General features: G+C 44.8%; 1 protein-coding gene across 8 annotated transcripts in view; it reads right to left on the bottom strand.

The window, feature by feature from the left end:
• Window positions 1-657: 657 nt before the first annotated feature.
• Window positions 658-22,517, bottom strand: part of GRK3 (G protein-coupled receptor kinase 3) — a 163,798-nt gene continuing 141,938 nt past the window's right edge. For 5 of the 8 annotated variants that reach the window (XM_077917760.1, XM_028703678.2, XM_028703681.2 and 2 more), the window contains 4 exons: window positions 10,276-10,412; window positions 10,069-10,104; window positions 8,021-8,134; window positions 658-5,735 (listed from right to left, as the gene is read on the bottom strand). In XM_077917760.1, the coding sequence (XP_077773886.1) occupies window positions 5,574-5,735; window positions 8,021-8,134; window positions 10,069-10,104; window positions 10,276-10,412 (449 nt within the window). In that variant the 3' untranslated portion in view covers window positions 658-5,573. The remainder of the gene's footprint in view (window positions 5,736-8,020; window positions 8,135-10,068; window positions 10,105-10,275; window positions 10,413-22,517) is intronic. The other 3 variants (XR_013390519.1, XM_028703679.2, XM_028703680.2) reach the window with 3 other exon arrangements.

The following is a 22,517-nucleotide window of genomic DNA, read 5'->3' as shown; positions in this document are numbered from 1 at the left end:
CCCCTTTGGAGGACCCCTTCCCAGTCTACCGGCACCTCCAGGTCTACCCAGTCACATGGGATGGGGAGACGAGTGCTCTCCGGCCTACTTGCTGCGGAGGCTGGAGCTGCTCGGTCTACCGGGTGCTGGGGGAGGCGTAGACTGCCCGGGGTAGTCATGAAGCCTGCCAAAGGTGTCCGGAAAACATCCACTAAATAATAATAATAATAATAATAATAATAATAATAATAATAATAATAATAATAAATTTATTTATTATTTATTATTTATATCTGGTAGAGTTTCCCCAGCCACCATGGGGAAACCTTCATAAAGGGTTGGTTTCATGGCGACAGCTGCCGTACAACTCCGTGAATTTGTAGACTGCCGGTAGGTAGGAGCAGCAGGTAGGTGCCCTAACCCACATAATCCTCACATAAGGCTCACATAATCCTAATCCTAACCCCCTAACCCTCTAGTCCTAGCCCTGGCCCTAACCCTAACGGCATTGTGTCATTCGTTCTGTGTTTTTTGGTGAATATGCTCTCATGTGTCTTTGGGTGTTGCACCATTTTGGGACGGGGGAATGCAGGTCCCTGAGACTCTCTCGTCTTACTGAACATTTGGGTCTTCATGGAAAAGGCCAGTGGAGGTATGAAAAACAAAATGAAACAACTCTGTTTTTCTCTGTTTCTTTTATTAGAGACAAAATGGCAAACTTATTATTACTAGAATTAATTTGTGAAAACTGTAATAATGCTGTTTCCAACTCAAGTAACTGTCACTTAAATAACACACAGGCAAAAAGGAGAGGAAATTGTACAAGGAATTAAATAAGTTGAAAGAAATGTGCAGACTTAATAAATAACAAAAAAATGCCTCTCAGAGAAAACAGAATTCTTGAGGTGTTGTTTTTTTTTAAAATACTCCCTTAGATAAAAGTAACCTGGTACAGTAACAAAAACACAAAAATATTAAAAATTGATTTAACAAATGTATTAACATTCTCCAATATTCCGAAGTGCTTAGCCCATATAATATTTACATCATGGAATATTGTATCAGCAGGCAACACAGAAAGGGAAACCATTATGAATCACAGGAGATGTTTTGGATATACATATATTATCAATATATATAGACTAATTTCCTCCCATTACTCAAAATTATATTAATTAGGTTAATAATATACCTTCAATATTTTTTTAAAAATATATTACTGTCAACTGGTCCTCTGCTGTTTAAAAACAACTGTAAGTCCTTAGTGTCTACAGCACAGTCTTCCTACATTTTTATTGAAGAGTATGAATACACCATAGCTCCAAGATGGTAGATACCTTCAAAAATGGCTCCAACAAGATTGTGTTGCTCGGGAGGGGGGGGGGGATATAGATTGCAACTGTGTACACTCACGGATACTGAACACATCACTAGGAGCCAGTCGAGAGAGCAGAACACACCAGTCTCCCACCCCATAAAAACCTTTCATGAGGCAGTTTGGTAGCAACCAATGGCCCAGATCCTAATTCAAGTGCTGTTCTTTGCAGGATGTGATCTTACTCTTTCTAGCACCAGGTGCAAACAGGACATATTTCACAGATTCCACACACAGGACAGTTCAAATTTAACACTGCAATTTGAAATGTAAATTTGAAATGTAACACTACGATTTCCAAAACTCACCTCTGCAGCAAACTCAGTGTGTTGCATCCCTGCCAAAACTACAAGATTCCTTTTTACACCCACTTGGTACATGGTCAGAATAGTGCTTTTGCAACAGCTTAAGATTTAGAGCAGCTTTGCACATGCACACAATCTTTTAAAAAATAAGAAGATATAAAAAAAGAAAATAAGCAGAGTCGGAGCACCCTTTGGGTGGGTGAGCACCCGATTCTACCTTCCCTTAAAGGGTCCTTTTAAAAAGCTCCCAGGATATTTGTGTCTCTTGTCTCAACAACCTGAGAAAGAGACAGGTGGTGGTGTGGGGATGGGTGGGTTGGAGACAGAGGACTCAAACTGCAGTTCAGTGCATGCACAGGGATTATTGGGAGACAAAGAGTTTTTCACACAACAGATCAACATGGTGCACGGTGTGAGCTGTCCCTATTCTCCCTCCCTATGTTGGAAGTATGGAGGCCCATAGCATTGCCCCAAGGGCAGTCCCCTCCTCTGCACACAGTCACAGCTCAACGATTGTCAAGTACTGGTGACCAGTTTTATGTCATTCAAACTGGATGGGTGACCGTCTGGTTGATCATACACCAGAAACCACAACAAATTTCCTTCCAGTGATAAAGCATTAAAGGTGGTCAGAGTGCAAGACCACCTCACTCACTCACTCATTCATTCATTCATTCATTCTCGTGCCCAAACGAACACTAGATAAAAATATATAATATTATTATTTCAACATACTTCCAACGTCTTCTGAAGTTCTTGTGATTCTTAGAATGTCTTTTTGTGCTTGCAAAAACTACGAAGGAAATTACTTACCTAATTTCCTTATAATGGTTTCAAGTTCCTGACTTTATTACAGGTTAATTATCTTCCTATATAAAGATGCAATCACTTAGCTGTGTTGATTCCATTGCAGGCTCTTCTCCTCGCCTCCCCCACAGCTCTGCTGAATGAACTGCCAAGCCTTGAAGAGCATAGGAAGTCCAAAATGGAACAATGGGCTGAGCAGAAAAGCCTACAGTTTAATCACCATCCATGTCACTTTTACATGTATGCTTTAAATTCCCTCCTGGGGTGTGCAGAGGAGACAGAAATATCCAAAATTTAATTTAACTTAAGGAGAAATTAAACAATGTGCAATCTAAAACAGCATCACCACTAAAAATATATTTAGGGTTTTATAAGTCTCAATTTTCAGAAGCCCACACATATATTTCACTACTGTTTCCAGTAGTGAAATGCCAAAACATTTCAGCCATTTTCCTTCCTGTTATTCATATATTTTCCCCGACCATCCATGAGAGGTGAATGGCATTTGAGTCCCTTTGAAATATGAAATCATGGCTCATCTGTGTTTCAACAGGACTTAAATACAACAAATGCGTCCCTTGGATTCTTCTCTGCACACACAGCAGTTGAACTAAGACACTTATAACAGATTAAAAACATACCTTCCATAAAAATTTGAGAATATTCTAGAGCACAGCAGAACTGAAATCAAATGAGGTCATATTCATATTTTTTTTACTGCTATTGGGAATTTGCTAAAATGAAAATAGGAATTATTACATTACAGAGCATTTTAGCTGCCTCTGGAAAAACAATAATCTAAACCTAGGCTATTTTAAATAATAGCTTACTCAATGTTTACAAAAATGAGGTCATTGCACAGCAGTTTTTAAAATTCACATCCCCTTCATAAGAGCGGATCCAAAAAAGAAAGCAACGCCCTGTTCCTTCCAATGATAAGTCTGAAACATAGCGCCAACACAAGGCTGTGGGTGCCATGCTAAGAAGGCATAGAACTAACTGAAGGAACTAAATGAACTAACAAAGGTAAGAAAGAAGGGGAAGTCCAAGTGGAATGTGCAGAGGCAGCCAGACACATTTGGCTTCAGGGCTAGCCAAACAGACTAGAGGACCCCAAGGAGTCATGTGGCCTCTTCCAGGCAGGAGGGCCAAGGGGCTTTCTGTGCATGCTCCGAGGATGCACCAACCCAAGGCAGCGGTTTCTCTTAGCAGGGACTCTGCAGGTATGATCTAAGAAACAAAGGATCTGATCAGAATTTTAGAATACAGAGAACACAACTTAAAAGAATTTTGGTGCAAAGAATGCACCAAAGAATGCACAGGGGCACTTTAGCAACCCTAAAATGCAACCATGGTCAGCAGACATCCTTAATCCATGGTTGCTGTGGTTCCAAATTCCTTAACTCAGAAGCTACTTAAAGAGGCAGAAAACATTTCAGGACTTCTTATTGTATGGAGCCAAAAGGATGCTTGCCTGGAACCTCAGAGGGCCATTTCCACAGGGGGGGAAAGCCAGGAGTTGGCCTGTGAATCGGTTGCCCAAGATTTGTGTCCCAGAGGACAGTTTTGGAGGTTTAGGGCAATGGACTTAGCAGCACTCTCAAAAAACTGTAACCTGGAATGTATTAAAATGCAGATAATGAAGATAATTTTAAGTGCAATTTGTCAAACAAAAGGAAAAAAATGCATTCCATTCCATGGAGAAAGTGTCTAGATCACAGATGAATGGGGAGCCCACTCAAAGCTGCTCCACCCCAGCTCCTTAACATGCAAGAGGACAGAGAGTGATGCTCTACGACAAATTCTAGGACTGGGGGACTTTAGCTTGCTTTTCTTGGAGAACACAATTCTTTGGGCTGCAGAAGTTGTGCACAACCAACCATACAAGATGAACCATTGGTTCAATGGAAGGAACATGCACACAATAAAGAATGATGGAGCCCTGGGGAGGAGAGCATCAATGCAGAATCATATGCTACAGAATGTCCTCCCTTCAAGATCCAGTCCAACAAAAAGGGACTTCCAATATTATTCTGCAAAAGTGATTAACTATTTGAAAATGTGGTGGTTAGCCAATGGTCATTTTTCCAGTCATTTCTGCATGACCCCCTGCATGACCCCCCAGGTGTCACTCTCTCTTCCTTTCTGCTGGTTCCCTCTGCAGTTGCCTGAGGCTGACAGCATCCCTTGCAAGACAAGATTGTCAGGGCGACACTTTGGGACAGCAAAGAATCCACACCCAATCCAATAGGATCTTAAAATTGGATTTGTTTTAAACATTTTTAAAAGAAAGTGCCATTGGCCAGGAATGGAGAGAAGCTGATTTTGCATTCCCCGTAAACCTGTCTAACAGAACCAGCAGTAAAAAATATGTAAAAGAAAAAACCCAGGAAAAGCACACAGAGAGAAACACTTACACAACTGAACAACACTAGCACACACGCGCACACACAAAGAAACGGTTTCTGCCCATAGCTCATCATCATCTGCTGTCAAGTACAGTCCAGCACGAAGTGTTTGTTCCCCTAGAAGCAGCAGCAGCAGCAGCAGCAGCAGCAGGAAACATTTAAAACCACAGGACACATAGTTCAGTCCATTCCAAGGACATGGGAAAAGGAGACATGTTGTTGGTGGCCAGCAGAACAGAATGTGGATATGGAAGTCACTGGTGATGTCATGGGAGGAGTCAGTCCACCCTGGAAGGTGGCAACTCTTTCCACAGGTCCAACACACAGCCCCGTGGCATAAAAATGCACTCATGAAAATCAGATAGTTGCCCATTCAGATTGCAAGTCTACAGTATGCACCTGAAGAGGTTTATTGCAAATAAGCAACATTTTCGGGGGCTGCCCTGTTGGGAGTGCAAGCTGCCTGGGAGTGCAAAACACTTCTTTTGTCTGCTCCGTTGTTGGCAACAACGCCCCTCCCCATCCCCTGGTTGCTGCATCGGCCTTCTCTGAGGCCTTGGTCCCTGTGCCACTATTTTTTGAGCTCAGCACTTGCCCCTGAGCCCTTCACCCAACTCCGGGGAGTGGGCAAGGAACTAACAGCGATGCAGCAACAGACAGACATCCCCTGCAATGGCACAGGCTTTCCTTGCCTGGGTCCTAAAGGCCGTTGCTGTTCTTGTGGCTGAGGGGGGGCTTGGAGAGCTCCACAACTGCAGAGCGGGATTTATTCAGGAACTTGGGTGCCCGACGTAAGAGCAGCTGTGCTTCTGTGAACGTTTCGGTCAGTTCCTTCTTCCATTGTACAAACTCTGGGTCACTCTGGGGAAAAACAAATGCACACACACAAAAATCAGTTTTTTCTTCAGAATCCATTGTACCAGCAAGATAACTACAACTTGTCTCATACAGTTTTGAACTCATTGAGGAAAGACTCTCGATAGAGATAGAGACAAACACTACCGGAAGTTGGGAGCCCACAGCTCAGTGGAGCACCTGCAGAAGGTCCCTAATCTGACTCTTGGAATGCCTAGTAAAATGAAGAGTGGGGAAAAAGTAACTCTGTGCCTCAGATCCCAGAGTGTCACTGCCAGCCAGTGTAGGCATTATTGAGCTAAAGAGTCTGACTCCAGCAAGTTCAAAGTTGCTATTTGCAAATGCTCAAAGAGCCAGTGTGGTGTAGTGGTTAAGAGCGGTAGTCTCATAATCTGGGAAACCGGGTTCGAGTCTCCGCTCCTCCACATGCAGCTGCTGGGTGACCTTGGGCCAGTCACACTTCTCTGAAGTCTCTCAGCCCCACTCACCTCACAGAGTGTATGTGGGGGAGGAAGGGAAAGGAGAATGTTAGCCGCTTTGAGACTCCTTTAAGGGAGTGAAAGGCGGGATATCAAATCCAAACTCTTCTTCTTCTTCTAAAGGGCCAGGGGCCAGGTGGAAGCATGCAACTATTTTATTGCACAGGGTGGTGGGGCATGTGCAAGACTGGTTGATCCTCTCCAAAGGAGTTGGGGCAGACACAAAGCTGCTTTCGTAAGCCAGACAGCAAATGTCTCAGGAATTCCTAGGAGGGCGGCTAAAGCAAACTTAAATGAGGGAATCACTCTCTCAAAAAAGTTTTACAGTCCTCAGAAACACAGAACTTTAACAGAACAAATCTGTTCCTATGGACATCTGGGTTCAGAAAGAGGTGTGCTCCCAGTACCCAAGAGGGATGCAACATTGCATTAGCCAACAATGGTATCTTATGTGCTAAAATGGCTCAAAATATATTTAAGGAAGAAACATGCCCAAAGTCACTGCTGGTGCGGCACACCTGTTGTTCTGCTATTTTAAAGGCCCCACCAGCTTTCTCCATGCCCACTGCATGCTCCTAAAAGAACTAGTGGACATCAGAGCAGTGAAACCCTGCCCTGCGGTGGCAGAAGAGCCCCAGGCAGAAGGCAGGTCGCTCTGGATGAGTGACCTGCTCCAGCGAGAGATGGAGGCTTTTCAAGCCTCTGCCTCCCAGCCTACCTCTCATAGGTGCCACACCTTTCTTTATTTATTATTATTATTATTAATATTTATTACTTTTACAACAATTTAAGCACTTAAAAAAAAAACCCAAGAAAAAACAATACAATACAAGACACTACATAACACTAAAAACATTAAACTAACAAGACAAAACAAAAACAATTTAAAAACACATCAAAAAAAGAAAAGAAAAAAAGAAAAAGAAATTTGGTGCCACACCTTTCTTAAAGGGCTAGCCCTCTGGCCTCAGGATGGGCACATTCCCTGTGTTTCATAAGTTCTTGCCTTGTGCATCCCTGCACTGCTGAGCAGGCAAGGCAGTGGCTGAGGTGCTCCATTCCTCAGGCTCAGGGCAAGGTGCTCATGTGGGTCCAGTGTCCAAGTTCTACAAGCCCTGGTGCGGAGGAATCTGATTCATGGGGCACTGGCACTGGCAGGAGCCCCATAAATCAGATAGGACTGGCTCCTAAGCAGCTGATGCTGCAGCCTCCAACACCATGCCTCAATCACTGATGGCTTCTGAGGTCGTGACAATCCCGACGGATGTGAGCTAGAAAAATTCACAGGCCCAAACCTTGTCACTCCAATAAACTCAGCAGACTGCTTTGGCAACCACGCTGTTCTATCAGTCTCAGTTCCCATATCTGCAAAATGGGAACATTTAGGAGCACAGAAAGCAGATCACTGGTCCACCAAGGTCAGTATTATCCACCAAGCTCAGTATTATCTGGCAGCAGCTCCCTCAGTTTTTGGATGAGGTCATCTTCCCAGCTCTAATTGGCTGGAGACTGAATCTGGGACCTTCTGCACAGCAAATGGGTGCTCTGGCTTTCAGCACCTCCCCAATAATACTGGTGGTGGTGGTTAAGGATTACTGGGACAATGAGGGTATGCTCTCAGCACTTGAAAGGGCTTACTTAGATAATCAAAACATGCTCAATTTCCAGGTTGAGGCTATTTTCATGTGTGTGGAGGGAAGCATTTCCTACGTTAACAGTTTTGGGTTTTGAACCCAAACCTTCCCCACCTCTAAAAAGACCTTTAAGCTTCAGGACCTCCCTCCCCTCATCCCTCAAAGACACACAGCCTACCTCACACTGCAGGACAAACTGCTTCCCCCCTTTAATTCTGAGCAAGATGCATTTTTTGTCCTTGATCTGAGTTTCTTCCACCGACAAAATCTGTTCCATAGTCAGCAAATTTTGCTAAGGAAGCAAAAAGGAAAGACAGGTTGAATTGAAGGCCCAGCTGCTACCACAGCCCTGAGAATGAAACTGGCCAAAACCTTAATCCAGCTTCCTTGGGTTTTCATAAATTGCTTACAGGGGGTGGGAGGTGGGACTTTGGAAAAGGAAGAAATCTTAGCAGCAATACAGCTAGCTTCTCTCTACAGAAGTGGCACTTCCTCACAAGGCAACTCATAAATGTCACAACCTGTGCACAGCATCACAAGGGTTGTGGCTTTGTCAAACCAAAGAAAAAGGTTAAGCAAAGGACCCCAAAAGTCTTAATTTAAAAAATGCTACGTGGGGGGGGGGGGAATCCCTTCCTTTCTTACACTTTTCTGAAAGCTGTTCATGCATGCCAAACCCAAGTCCTCATCTCTCCTTTTGCCCCCCTCAAACTTGGATGGGAAAGATCTAAGAAGTAGATAAGGGCATTTTGCAGGGGGGCTGGTCACCAGCGTGCTTCCTGTCCACCCATCCTGTCTTCTCCTGGGGTGGGAGAGAGGACATGCAGCAAGTCGGCTGAGATTTGATTCTGCTGGAGAATCAACAGGGTAGGCCTTTTCCCTTCCACAGGGCAATCTTTTCCCACAGGGCAGACCAGGGTGGGTGGGTGAAGGAAACCAAGCTGATGTTTCAGGTTTTGGCATCTAAGCCTAGAAGCAATGGCTACTTCTTCCTGCCTTCCCTACCCAACCCCCAAGTCATTGCTTGGAAAATTTCTCAGATGCTGAATACTGAAGGCTCTACAATATTTATGGAGAAGGAAAAGGGGTGGCAATTATGCCTACCTTATGGAGGTAGACCAGGCATGGCCAAACTTGGCCCTCCAGATGTTTTGGGATTACAACTCCCATCATCCCTAGCTAACAGGACCAGTGGTCAGGGATTAGACACACACCTTTTTACCCCAGGTGGTTCATGAGTATTCAGACAGGAAGTGAATATGGCCTCCCCCCCCCCAATGATTTACTTTAAGTGAACAGAGTCGGATCAGACGAAGGCTTCTAGTCCACCCTACTGCACTACTCAATACAGGAAATTCAGCAAGCGAGCCCCTCCAACAGATGATTGCACAGACTTTGCAAGAAGACCTCTGGCTGGTGGAACAGCCCAGCACCCCTCTAGGCAACGTCTTCCAATGGCTCAGCTTTTCCTCATGTTCAGCCCCTGAGATCTAATCCTGCCCTCTGGAGCAAGCTTTTGCCTTTTTCTGTGACTAGCATGGGTGTGTGTCCCAAAGCCCTTTCATGGATAGTTTACCATTTTCGATGGGGCCCAAGGATGCGGAAAGAAATCAGTCATAATTCTGCGAAAAGCAGGAGTTAAAAGGGGAGCTCTGGGGGAAGGGAAGCGGGGATGTTCCCTGGTGATTTCCCCTAAAGCAGCAACAAAGATGCTCTCTTCTACAGCTGCTACAGGGCAAGTCTCGGGGTCATCCTTACAAAGCAGCAGTTCCCAAAGGCAAAGGACCTGTGACACACTTCACCTGAATTGAAAGTACAAGGAGCAGAGCTTCACTTTTGCAACCGAAAAAGGGCCACAAGCGGAGCCCACAACAGATCTGGGCACACTTCCTGCCTGGTGAAAAAAGTAACCCAGAGAAGCGACAGATTTAGAGATGTTTTGGGACAGCTCCCTTAGAGGGTGGTAATTCTTCAGCCTCAAGAGCAGAAGTGCTGTGTTCAGCCAAAATGGTGCTCTCCAGGTGTTTCAGGCAGCTAGTCCCACCAGCCTTGGCCAGCCCAGCCCAGCAGAGCCAGACTGGGAAGAGAGGAGAAGGGCAAAAGAGCCAGCCAGCCTCCCAGCTCTGTGGGTGGCCATTTGGGGTTCACAGGAGCTGGATTCACTTCCTCACAGGCTGTAGGGGCGGTGCTTTGGGAACTGCTGCTAGGCAGGTTTCATTGCCTTACCCGCTTGCGTCTTTTTGTGTAAGTGCGCCAGGTGTCCTAAACAGGAAAACAAGAAGATTACCTGGAGCACCTGGAGCTTGGCATATCCCCTCCTGCGTTGGCCCCTCAAGCCTTAGCATACCGGAGAGGAGGCAGAGCACCCACCACCACCACTGACATCATGTGACACCACTGACATCCCCCTGCCAGCCCAGCTGCCCAACTCACCCGTGACTCTCCTTCTCCACGCCATTCAAGCCGGTTTGGAAAGAGGTAAAAATAGCGTCTCTGCCACTGAGTCAGGAAGGGGTTCCCCAGCTTCAGCATGTACCCGTGCATGATGCAGTCCTTCCCCAGAGCATAGTCTGTCACAAGGCAGAAAAAATCCACCGTTAAGGGGGGAGCTTTGCAGCTCTATAGTTCCATCGGCAGAAGGAGCAATTTGCAGAGGAAGACGTGCCAGAAAGAGGTCCCTGGAGGCTACAGTCAGAGGGCCACTCCATACGTGGCTTGTGGAATACTTATGCCTCAATTCCCCCTTGTCCATGTAGTAGCATTCTCCTCCAAATGTGCTATCACACATTTTAAGAGCATAAGGAGAGTTTGCTGGATTGGGCCAATAGTTCTTCTAATCCAGTCTAATCACAGAGGCCAGACAGTTACGACAACAGAAAACCCCCCAGCAGCACTCTCCCCTCCTGTGGTTTCTAACAGCTTCTATTCAGAAGCACTGCTGCCTCCAAGTGTGGAGGCAGAGCATCGCCATCTTAAAAAGACCCTCTCTTTCCATGAATTTGTGTAATCCTCTTTTAAGGCCTCTTTTGGTGGCCTCACTGCCTCCTGTGGGAGGGAGCTCCATAGTTTCCATGCACTGTGATTTGAAGGCCTTTTTTTCCATCTGTCCTGCATCTTCCAACATTCAGCTTCACTGTGTTCTAAGAAAGGGAGAAAAACTATTCTCTGCCCAATTCTTCATGCTATGCATAATTTTATAAACTTCTCTCACGTCACCTCTTCTCCCTAATGCTGGAGATTCCCTATGCTTTGAAAATCCAAATAGGAAATCTAGGACAGAAGTAGTTGGAGGAAAACCAGGGGCGTAGGAAGGGGGTGAGGTCCGCCCTGGGTGGCATCCTTGAGGGGGGTGACAAAATGGCACACCGTGAGGCCTGGCCTGCAGCATGCCCAAGCCATACGTCTCTCCTGGGAGTGATGCAGTGGCTCGCAGCCCCGCGCTGCCCAAAATGCCAGTGTGGGGTTTGCGTCTGCCAGGCAGACTCCGTGGGCACCTTGCCACCCCACCCCATGTGCCACAGTGCCCCCATGTGGTGCCCCGTGCGCAGATCACCTCACCACAATGCTCCTGTGGGCAGCTCTCCCCGCCCCTGCCGCTCCAGGTGCCGGAGCAGCCCCTGAGAAGAACTCTGTATGGAGGGGGAATAAAAGGAGGCACAAGAAGGGTTGACAATCCATATTAAACTGAGCTATGGACAGGCCCTTATTCTCTGTTCCAAAATATTTGGCTGAAGTGGCTTTCAAAGGGACAAGGCAAATTAAGGGAGAAAGAAGGGCCCTGATGTCTCTGTACCACCACTATGTTGAGAGTCATCCTGCCAACTGCTAGGGGGCAACAGTGGGAGAAGACGGTTTCGTTTGTCTCCTGCCTGGTCCAGCCTGGAGGCATCTGGACCCACTGGGCTAAATGGGTCCCCTCTAGTCCGATTCAACTGCTTCCTTCCTCCTTCTTTAGAGGAAGGAGAGAGGAAGGCAGAGGGACTTCCGGGTTAGCGCCATCGGTTAATGGTGGAGTTCCTCTGACCGGAGGAACCTGCTCCATGAGAACTGGGTCTTCCCGCCGTGGCGAAGGTGGGGACCCTTTAGAAATCCCAGGTGGAGGAAGCCTGGGAACGTGGGATTCGGCAGGGCACCAAGAGCACCTCCCCTACTCGCGGGGAATCCCATTTTGGGGCTCCGGAGCGAAGTGGGGTGAGCGGCGCGGTGCTGCGAACTGACTGCTACTTTCACGGAGTGAAGCCGCACAGCCGTTGCCGGAGAGCGCTGACTTTTTCCTGTGGACAATTGGACTTAAAAATAACTACCCGTGAATAAAGTGAAGAATTGGAGTCTTAAAAGCTGAATTTGACAACGAACGGGGGGAGGCTTAAAACAGGAAGTCCGCCTTCCTCTTTTTGTAAATAGTCGGAAGCAAATAGGCTTAAGCTAAAGCCTGGAAAGTCTACTTTAAACGCCTAAATTTCCAGCACAAAAATAGCGAACCCCCCCTTGGAAGCAGGGGAAAAGGGGGGGGAGTTTTTGACGTTATTTGCCTGCAAAAAGAGAGGGAGAAGTTAACTTTCCATCGCTCGGAACCTGGGAACGGCAGCCATTAAAATCGCTGCATTTCGGAGCTCCGCATAGACTGTGAACAGACCGCTTACTTGACTGTCAGTGAAATAGTGAAACTAGAGTGATACATTGTTTCAATTACTTTCTCCTGGCTCAAAAGTTTCAATTATCTTCTCCTGACTTAAAAGTGGAGATTTGATACTAAATATACTGGTGCAATTGTAATTTTTTTAAAAAGGGGATACTTTGGACTAACATAATATAAACAATAACTATTTCCCTCTAGAGGAGGATTTTGAAACTGCTACAAGGAGTGGAATTTCCCAACTTTAAAGATAAGACTCTGGGACTGTATTTGACCTTGAGGGCTCAAGTGTTATGGCAGATGGGAAAGAAAAAATAGATCCCCCAGTCCAAGAAAAAACAACAAGGTCTGGGAAGTCTTTTCGAAGAGCCTCTACATCTGGCCCTCCTGCCTCATCTGCAGCTGCATTAATGCATTCTAAACCAAAAGGAATGATTTCAGAAGAAGCTATGGCACTTGCTCTGAGCAAAATTAATGATTCATTGGAACAAATGAATAAAAAATTGGATCAAAATAACACAAAGCATAAATAGTTTGGGACAAAAAGTTAACTCCAATACAGAAGCTATTGAGAAATTGGTTAAGGAGTCCAATTCAACTCGACAGATAGCAGAGGAAGTTAAGGAAAAGGTGGTTGCTGTGGAAGCGAAGGTAACTCAACTGAGAGAGTTCCAGACTTGCAGAAGCAACTCGAGGACCATAAGTCGATGCTTTCTATGATTGAGCTCAAGGAGAAACAGACAAACCTGAGGATTAGAGCTGTACCTGAACTAGAAAAAGACTCTATGGTAGACTATCTTACAGAGGAATTTGTAGCCCACTGGGACTTGGATTTGGAAAAAGAGGAGTTTAAAATTGTGAGAGCCTTCAGACTTGGAAGAGGAGGGAAGAAGAAGAACAGAATAAGAGACTGTTTGATTACCCTCCAATCTAAAGAAGAGAGGGATAAAATTTTGGGTTGGCACTACGAGAAGACTCTGGTAATACATCAGTCAAGAGTGGAAATATTCAGATATTCCCAAACACCTTTTGGATCTTAGGTTCAATTTTGGAGATCTGGTTGCTTTGTTGAGAAGGAACAAAATCAATTTCAGGTGGGAATTCCCTCAAGGCCTATCCTTCAGCTTCAAAGGAAGGAAAATAAAAATAAGATCAGTAGAAGATAAAATAAAGTTCCTGTACAATCACGAAGAAGATCTACAGAAGGGAATTGGAAAAGAGCCAACAACATTGGACAGAGGATCACCAGATAGAGGACCGGAGCAAAGAGCACTGGAGAGAATATCACCAAACAGGGGAACGCTGGACATATCGACATTATCTTTTGGATTGGACCCCCCAGTGAACGCACCAACACTACTACCAACAGAAGAGGAACAAGCTTTGGGGGCAGCTGGGGGGGGGGGTACCAAAGTAACCAAAGGATGGCACTGCAGGTCTTGAGCTGGAATGTGAATGGACTGAACAGCCCAGAAAAAAGGCGGAGAGTATTTCATTTATTGAAAAAAGAGCAATTGGACTTGATTTGTTTACAAGAAACACATGTGACAAGGTTACACAGGAAGTTATTGAGTAACAAAAAATTAGGCCAAGAATTTATTTCATCGGATAAAGTCAAAAAAAGAGGAGTGGTCCTCTATGCAAAGGAGAGCTTATTACCAAAATTTATATTTAAAGATGATCAAGGAAGATTTGTAGCAATTGAAATTCAAACACAAGGAGAAAAATTCTTGATAATAGGTATCTATGCACCAAATGAAGGGAAATCGGAATTCTTTAAAAAGCTACGAGACCCTGATGGACTATTTGGATTACAATATGATTTTGATGGGAGACATGAATGGCGTAGTGTCTACAAATATGGATAAGGCACAAAGACAAATAGTTACCAAGGATGGAAGACTACCAAAAACTTTTTTTGATATGACTGAAAATATGGACTTAGTTGACATTTGGAGAACGAAGAACCCTCTGGGAAGAGAGGGAACTTGCTTCTCCAAGGCTAAAATGACATGGACAAGAATCAACCAAATTTGGGTAACCAGAGGACTGGCTCCGAAGATTTGAAATTTGCCCTAAGACCAGCTCCGATCATAATGCTGTGAAGATGGAAATGAAATTGATGCCAATTGGTTCCTTTAGATGGAGGATGAATGACTCTTTGTTTAGGAATAAAGAATTTACTAAGAAGGCCCAAAAAAACTTTGAGAGATTACTTCGAGATAAACATGAACACCACTGTGGAAAAAAGTAATCTGGGATGCAAGCAAAGCCGTCATGAGAGGATTTTTGATACAACAGAATACAATTAAGAAGAGAATGCAAAATGAGAAAAAAGATAAAATTTTGGAAAAAATAAAGGAAGGAGAGAAGAAATTGAGGGTGAAACCAAAGTCCCAGGAGATTTTGAAAGAGATAAAGTTATACCAAGTACAATACATGAAAATGATGAATCAGGAAATAGAATGGAAGATCAAACAGATGAGACAAAAGACATTTGAATCGGCAAATAAGTGTGGGAAACTGCTGGCATGGCAAATGAAAAAAAGACAAAAACTTAATACCATTACGAATTTGGAAGTGGAAGGAAAGAATATACAGAATCCAGTGGAAATTAGAAAGTGCTTCCAGAGGTATTTTAAACAACTATATACACAGGAGAAGCAGAAAGAAATGGACACTGATAAATTTTTGAAAATGAATGGACTACAAAAAATTTCTCAAGAAAATAAATTAATGCTGAATTACAAAATAACGGAGCAGGAAGTAGAAGGGGCCATTCAGAATATGCAATTAGGTAAATCTCCAGGACCGGATGGACTGACTTCTAGATATTACAGATCTTTGAAATAATGGGTAATACAACCTTTCTTTTTATTTTTTTAAAGATATTTATTGGGATTTTCCATCTTATTACATTAAAAAAAAACAAAAAAACAAAAAAGTTAAAAACACATAAAGTTTACAATCCTTATTTTCAATAACATATTTCCCTGACTTCCCCACACCTCCCCTTCCTGTATTCCAATTCAAATTGTTAATTCAACAAGTTCTTGTCCCCGATTTTTAACCTTTTTATATTTAATTCATTTTAGAGAAACCAATTTTAGCTTATAAACATCAATATTTGTACATCAGTGCTCATTCTTAAAACCTTTTTCTAAAGTCGACCCAAATTCCCTTCCACGAATTCCCCAATTTTCATACTAATAACAAAACAGAATAAAAAGAAAACAGAATATAATTGTGCACCCTTTGGATTCCCAAACCCCACCCCACCCCTTTCCCGGTTTCGATCCCCAACAAATGTCCATCAGTCTTAATCTGCTAATACAACCTTTAAAGGAAGTCTGTAATGAAATACTGGAAGGGAAAAGGGCACCAGAGTCGTGGAAGGAAGCGTACATCACACTTATACCGAAAACAGAGACTGAAAAGACGCAGCTCAAGAACTACCACCCCATATCACTGCTTAATGTGGATTGTAAAATCTTTGCAGACATTTTGGCTAAAAGATTAAAAAAGGTGTTAGCAGAAGAAATTCACAAATATCAAGCGGGTTTTCTCCCGGGCAGATACTTGTCTGACAATACGAGGAATATAATTAATATTTTAGAAAAGTTACAAGTGAAGATTAATACTAAAGCAGTTTTGATATTTGTGGACGTGGAGAAAGCCTTTGACAACATTTCCTGGAGTTTTATGAAGAAGAATTTATTGGGGATGGGGGTTGGTCAAGGTTTTGGAAACGGTATACAGTGGTGCCCCGCAAGACGAACGCCTCGCAAGACGGAAAACCCGCTAGACGAAAGGGTTTTCCGTTTTGGAGGCGCTTCGCAAAACGAATTTCCCTATGGGCTTCCTTTGCAAGACGAAAGCCCATAGCGAAATCTCCGGGACAGCGGGGAAGTGCAGCGCGTCTTCCCCACTGTCCTCGGACCTCCTCCGAAGCCTGGCGGCGGGGCGGGGACACCTCCTCCCGCCGCCCAGCTTCGGAAGGCTGCTCCGAAGCCGGGCGGCGGGGCGGGAACACCTCCTCCCGCCGCCCGGCTTCGGAAGGATGCTCCGAAGCCAGGCGGCAGGGCGGGGACACCTCCTCCCGCCGCCCGGCTTTGGAAGGATGCTCCGAAGCCGGGCGGCGGGGCGGGGACACCTCCTCCCGCCGCCCGGCTTTGGAAGGCTGCTCCGAAGGCGGGCGGCGGGGCGGGGACACCTCCTCCCGCCGCCCGGCTTTGGAAGGATGCTCCGAAGCCTGGCGGGGGGGCAGAGAGACCTCCTCCCGCCGCCAGGCTTCGGAAGGCTGTCCTGAAGACTTGGGGTGGGAGAAGGGTTTTCCTTCCCACCGCTAACATTCAGAATGCTGTTCTGAATGTTGGCAGTGGGGAGGAAAAACCCTCCTCCCACGCAAGCCCCGGGAACAGAGGAAAGGCGCTGCGCGCCTTCCCCTCTGTTCCCGTACCTGTCCTGAAGGCTTGCGGTGGGGAGAAAAGCCCTTCTCCGCACCGCCAGCCTGGCAAGCGGTTTCCATAGGAACGCATTAATTGATTTTCAATGCATTCCTATGGGAAACCGTGCTTCGCAAGACGAAAAACTCGCAAGAAGAAAAAACTTGCGGAACGAATTAATTTCGTCTTGCGAGGCACCACTGTAGGTGCAATTTACTCAGAACAAAAGGCTAAATTAATTGTGAACAATGTAGTGACGGAAGAATTTAAGATTGAGAAAGGAACACGACAAGGTTGTCCAATTTCTCCATTGCTTTTTATATCGGTCCTGGAGGTTTTGTTAAATATGATTAGAAGGGACCAATTGGTAAAAGGTATACAAGTGGGAGCCAAACAGTACAAATTGAAAGCATTTGCTGATGATTTGGTATTGACTTTACAGGAGCCAGAATCAAGCACTAATAGAGTATTAAAACTGATTCAAGAATTTGGTCAGGTAGCAGGCTTTAAGTTGAATAAGACGAAAACTAAAGTTTTAGAGAAAAATCTAACTGAGATTGAGAGAGATAAGTTTCAGAAGGAGACAGGATTGACACTGGTTAAGAAAGTGAAATATTTAGGGGTAAACATGACTGCTAAGAATGTGAATTTATTTAAGGATAATTATGAAAAATGTTGGACTGAAGTGAAAAAGGATTTAGAAATATGGTCAAATTTGAAGCTATCGTTTTTAGGTCGAATTGCTGTGATAAAAATGAACATATTGCCAAGAATGTTGTTTTTGTTTCAAACATTCCAAATTTTGGATAGAATGGACTGTTTTAAGAAGTGGCAGAGAGATATCTCTAGATTTGTCTGGCAGGGCAAGAAGCCTCATATAAAATTTAAGATATTAACAAGTGCTAAAGAAAGAGGTGGATTTGCCCTGCCAGACCTTAAACTTTGTTATGAATCAGCCGCATTTTGTTGGCTGAGAGAATGGATGCTTCTGGAAAACATGGATGTGTTGGATTTGGAAGGTTTCAACAATGTATTTGGTTGGCATGCATATCTGTGGTATGACAAGGTTAAAGCACAGAAAGCGTTCAAAAACCATATTGTAAGAAAAGCACTGTTTAATGTTTGGATAAGATATAAGTATTTGTTAGAAAATAAAACCCCAAGATGGTTGTCACCAATGGAAGCAAAGGCTCAGAAAAAACTCAATATGGAGGCCAAATGGCCGAAGTATTGGGAAATTTTGGAACAAGAGGGAGACAGATTAAAACTGCAGAGTTTTGAAAAATTAAAAAACAGAGTGCGAGACTGGCTCCACTATTATCAAATAATGGAGGCATATAATTTGGACAAAAAACTAGGCTTCCAGGTGGAAAAATCAAAATTGGAAACAGAATTGTTAGATTCTAAAGTTAAGAATTTGTCAAAAATGTATAACTTGCTGTTGAAATGGAATACTCAAGATGAAACGGTGAAATCTGTTATGATTAAATGGCCACAAGATGTTGGACATAATATTATGATGGCTGACTGGGAACAGTTATGGACCACTGGTATGAAATTTACGGCATGTAATGCCTTAAAAGAGAATTTAATGAAAATGATTTACAGGTGGTACATGACACCAGTCAAGCTTGCAAAAATCTATCACCTGCCCGATAATAAATGTTGGAAATGTAATGAAACAAAAGGTACATTCTTTCACCTTTGGTGGACATGCCCAAAGATTAAGGCATTCTGGGAGATGATCTATAATGAAATGAAAAAGGTATTTAAATATACCTTCCTGAAGAAACCAGAGGCCTTTCTCCTGGGCATGGTTGGCCAATTGGTGCCAAGGAAAGATAGGATTTTTTTATGTACGCTACAACAGCAGCAAGAATACTTATTGCAAAGTACTGGAAGACACAAGATCTACCCACCAGGGAAGAATGGCAGATGAAGCTGATGGACTACCGTATTTTTCGCTCCATAGGACGCACTTTTTCCCTCCTAAAATGTAAGGGAAAAAGTCTGTGCGTCTTATGGAGCGAATGTGTGGTCCCTGGAGCCAAATCGCTGTTGCCCTGCGCTCCTGGGCTGCTCTTTAGGAGTGGGGGGAGGAGCCACGGTGCTCTGCCGGCAGCCTCCGCTTTCCCCTGAAGCCCCGGCAACGTTTGCAAGCAGCGGGAAGGCTGTGCGCTCCCGGGCTGCTCTTTGGGGGTGGGGGGAGGAGCCACGCGGCTCTGCCGGCAGCCTCTGCTTTCCCCTGAAGCCCTGACAAGGTTTGCAAGCAGAGGGAAGGCTGTGCGCCTTTGCCCCGCACTCCTGGGGTGCTTTTTGGGGGTGGAGTGGGGAGTCACACTGCTCTGCCTGCAGCCTTTGCTTTCCCCTGAAGCCCCGACAAGGTTTGCAAGCAGAAGGGAAGGCTGTGTGCTCCTGGGGTGCTCTTTGGGGGTGGGGGGGGGAGGAGCTACACTGCTCTGCCTGCAGCCTTTGCTTTCCCCTGAAGCTCCGACAAGGTTTGCAAGCAGAAGGGAAGGCTGTGTGCTCCTGGACTGCTCTTTGGGGGTGGGGGGGGAGGAGCCACGCGGCTCTGCTGGCAGCTTCTGCTTTCTCCTGAAGTCCCAACAAGGTTTGCATGCAGAGGGAAGGCTGTGTGCTCCTGGGGTGCTCTTTGGGGGTGAGGGGGAGGAGCTACACTGCTCTGCCTGCAGCCTTTGCTTTCCCTTGAAGCCCCGACAAGGTTTGCATGCAGAGGGAAGGCTGTGTGCTCCTGGGGTGCTCTTTGGGGGTGAGGGGGAGGAGCTACACTGCTCTGCCTGCAGCCTTTGCTTTCCCTTGAAGCCCCGACAAGGTTTGCATGCAGAGGGAAGGCTGTGTGCTCCTGGGCTGCTCTTTGGGGGTGGGGGGAGGAGCCACGCGGCTCTACCTGCAGCTTCTGCTTTCCCCTGAAGTCCCGACAAGGTTTGCAAGCAGAGGGAAGGCTGTGTGCTCCTGGGGTGCTCTTTGGGGTGGGGGGGAGGAGCCACACTGCTCTGCCTACAGCCTTTGCTTTCCCCTGAAGCCCCGACAAGGTTTGCATGCAGAGGGAAGGCTGTGTGCTCCTGGGGTGCTCTTTGCCCTGCACCCCTGGGATGCTTGGTGGGGAGCAGCAAATTGCTGTCTCTCAGTGCCTCCTTATTCAACTGCAGAGGATTGCCTAACAGGATTCTGAGCTCCATTTGAAGTTTAAAAATATTAAGTTTGGGGATTTCTTCAAGTAGCAGTTTTGCAGAAATAGTCATAAATACATGCAAAGCATCTCCACAAACCAGTAATAGTGAGCTCAGCTACAACTGAGCAGGCATCTGGCTCAGGAACAGTTTAAACTGCACAACTATAACCAGACATCCTGTGTGTTTGTGTGTGGACCATGTTCCTAGCAGCTAATCTTTATTGCTGAAAAGAGACACTGATATTCCACTCCAAATCTATAATTCATTGTACAAATTCTTACAAGTACAGTCCACCTATACCAAACCAAAAACATTGTGTTCTCTTGTTATTGAATGGAAGCTATTTATCTGCCCTCTTTTCCTCCTCTGTTCTTTGCTCAGTCACTCCATTTTGAATCTTCCTTTCAAAACAACCATGCCTGTTTTGAGAAAACTTCAGAGATTTAGGAACTGGAGCGCAATCATTTTATCTCTTTGCTGTTCCTCCATACTCCAAGCACTTCTCATTTGCACAGCCCTGGTTTCTCTCCCTGACTATTAATATTCTTGATTAATAACAGTAAAATGCTCAAATTTTAGTTTTTATGACTGCTGCCAATACTGACTTCCCAGTGATAATGAAAACAGCTGCATTATAATGGAATGTCTGTCCTTTTCCCATTCACTTCATTATATACCGTGGCTCGCTTTAAAGCAGCAAAGTGGACAGGAGCCACACACTTTGCTGTTTTAAATAGCTTAGTACAACATTTGAGTCCGATTTTTTTTTCTTGTTTTCCTGCTCTAAAAACTTGGTGCGTCTTTTCGTCAGGAGCGTCCTATGGAGCGAAAAATACGGTACATGGAACTGGCGGAAATGACTGGCAGAATCCGAGACCAGGGAGAAGAGTCGGTGGAAGAAGATTGGAAAAAATTTAAAGTATATTTACAAAAACATTGCAAAATTAATGAATGTTAGAAGGATGCTGGAATGAAGTTATATGGTTTTAGCAGAAATGTAATTAAGAATTAAGTAAAAGCTGATTGATAATGGGCCAAAAGAAAAATTTAAGGTTAGACTGTTAAGATAAATTATAGAACAAAAATTGAGAAAGATGGAAAGAATTTGCTGAAACAAATAATTGAACTAGAATACAAAAAAAGGAGGTGTGAGGAGGTCGATGAAACAAGTAAATGAAAGGTAAAGATATGGAATATTGGATGTGTGTTTTAGTGCTATTGTTTCTTTTTGTTGTATTGTTTTTCTATGTTTTTCTTTTTATGTAATGTATGTCTTGTTAAATTTTTTATTGCTTTCTTTTTTCTTTTTTCTGTAATTTTTAAACTTCTAATAAATATCATTTAAAAAGAGAGAGAGAGAGGAAGGCAGAGGAAGCAGCAGAAGCAGTAGCACTAGTGGGCATCCAATCAGAGAATCTTAGAGATGGAGGGGTCCCCAGGGTCATCTAGTCCAAGGCCCTGCAATGCAAGAATCCCAGCTAAAGCATCCATGACAGATGGTCATCCAACCTCTGCTTAAAAACTTCCAAGGAAGGAGAGTCCACACCTCCCGAGGGAGACCGTTTCACTGCCAAACAGTCAGAAAGTTTTTCTGAATGTTTAGTTGGAATTTCCTTTCTTGTAACTTGAGTCCTACCCTCTAGAGCAGGAGAAAACAAGCTTGTGCGCATGTCCGTGACACTGGAAATTGTGCGCATGTCAGTGCCACCGGAAATCGCTTGTGTGCATGCCCACATGCCAAAAATCGCTTCTGCGCAGGCCCGATTTTCGGCATCTAATGAGTGCTCTTTGGATTCAGTCAGTAAACCAGCTACAAATCCACCTAACAGTTACCTCGTTCAACCCACATTTTACCAGCTTCCTTGTGAAAATATCATGTCAAAAGCCTTCCTGAAATCAGTATACTCTATGTCCACAGCATTTCCCTGATCCACCAAGTTTGTAATTCCAGCCAAAAAAGAAATCAGATTGGTCTGGCATGACTTATTTTTGAGAAACCCATGCTGGGTTTTAGTAATCACAGCATCCTCTTCTAAATGTTTACAGACCAACTGTTGAATTATCTATTCTAGGGCCTTTCCTGGTACTGATGTCAAGCTCACCAGTTGGTAGTTACCTGGGTCTGAATGTTACCTGAAGATGAATATTGGGAGATTTGGGACAAAGCTCTCCTCCTCAGGGAGGGGAGGAGTTGTGAGCAGGAGCCGTTTCCCCCATTGGCACGCCCCCTGGTGGCCAGCCAATCAGCTGGAGGCTTGGGGGCAGGGTTTAGTTTCTCAGCCATTGTGCTGCTGGTGCACACATATGAATGGCCAAGTGGTCAGCATGCTGACATCCGGTTCAGCGAATGGTCTTTATTTCGTCATGATGGAGTTCACCTCTCGGACCTCGGCAATTATA

Source organism: Podarcis muralis, chromosome 13 (genome assembly GCF_964188315.1).
Source record: "Podarcis muralis chromosome 13, rPodMur119.hap1.1, whole genome shotgun sequence".
NCBI lineage: Eukaryota > Metazoa > Chordata > Lepidosauria > Squamata > Lacertidae > Podarcis > Podarcis muralis.
The sequence above is the reverse complement of the archived record's forward strand: the minus strand, read 5'-3'. Positions and strand labels throughout refer to the sequence as shown.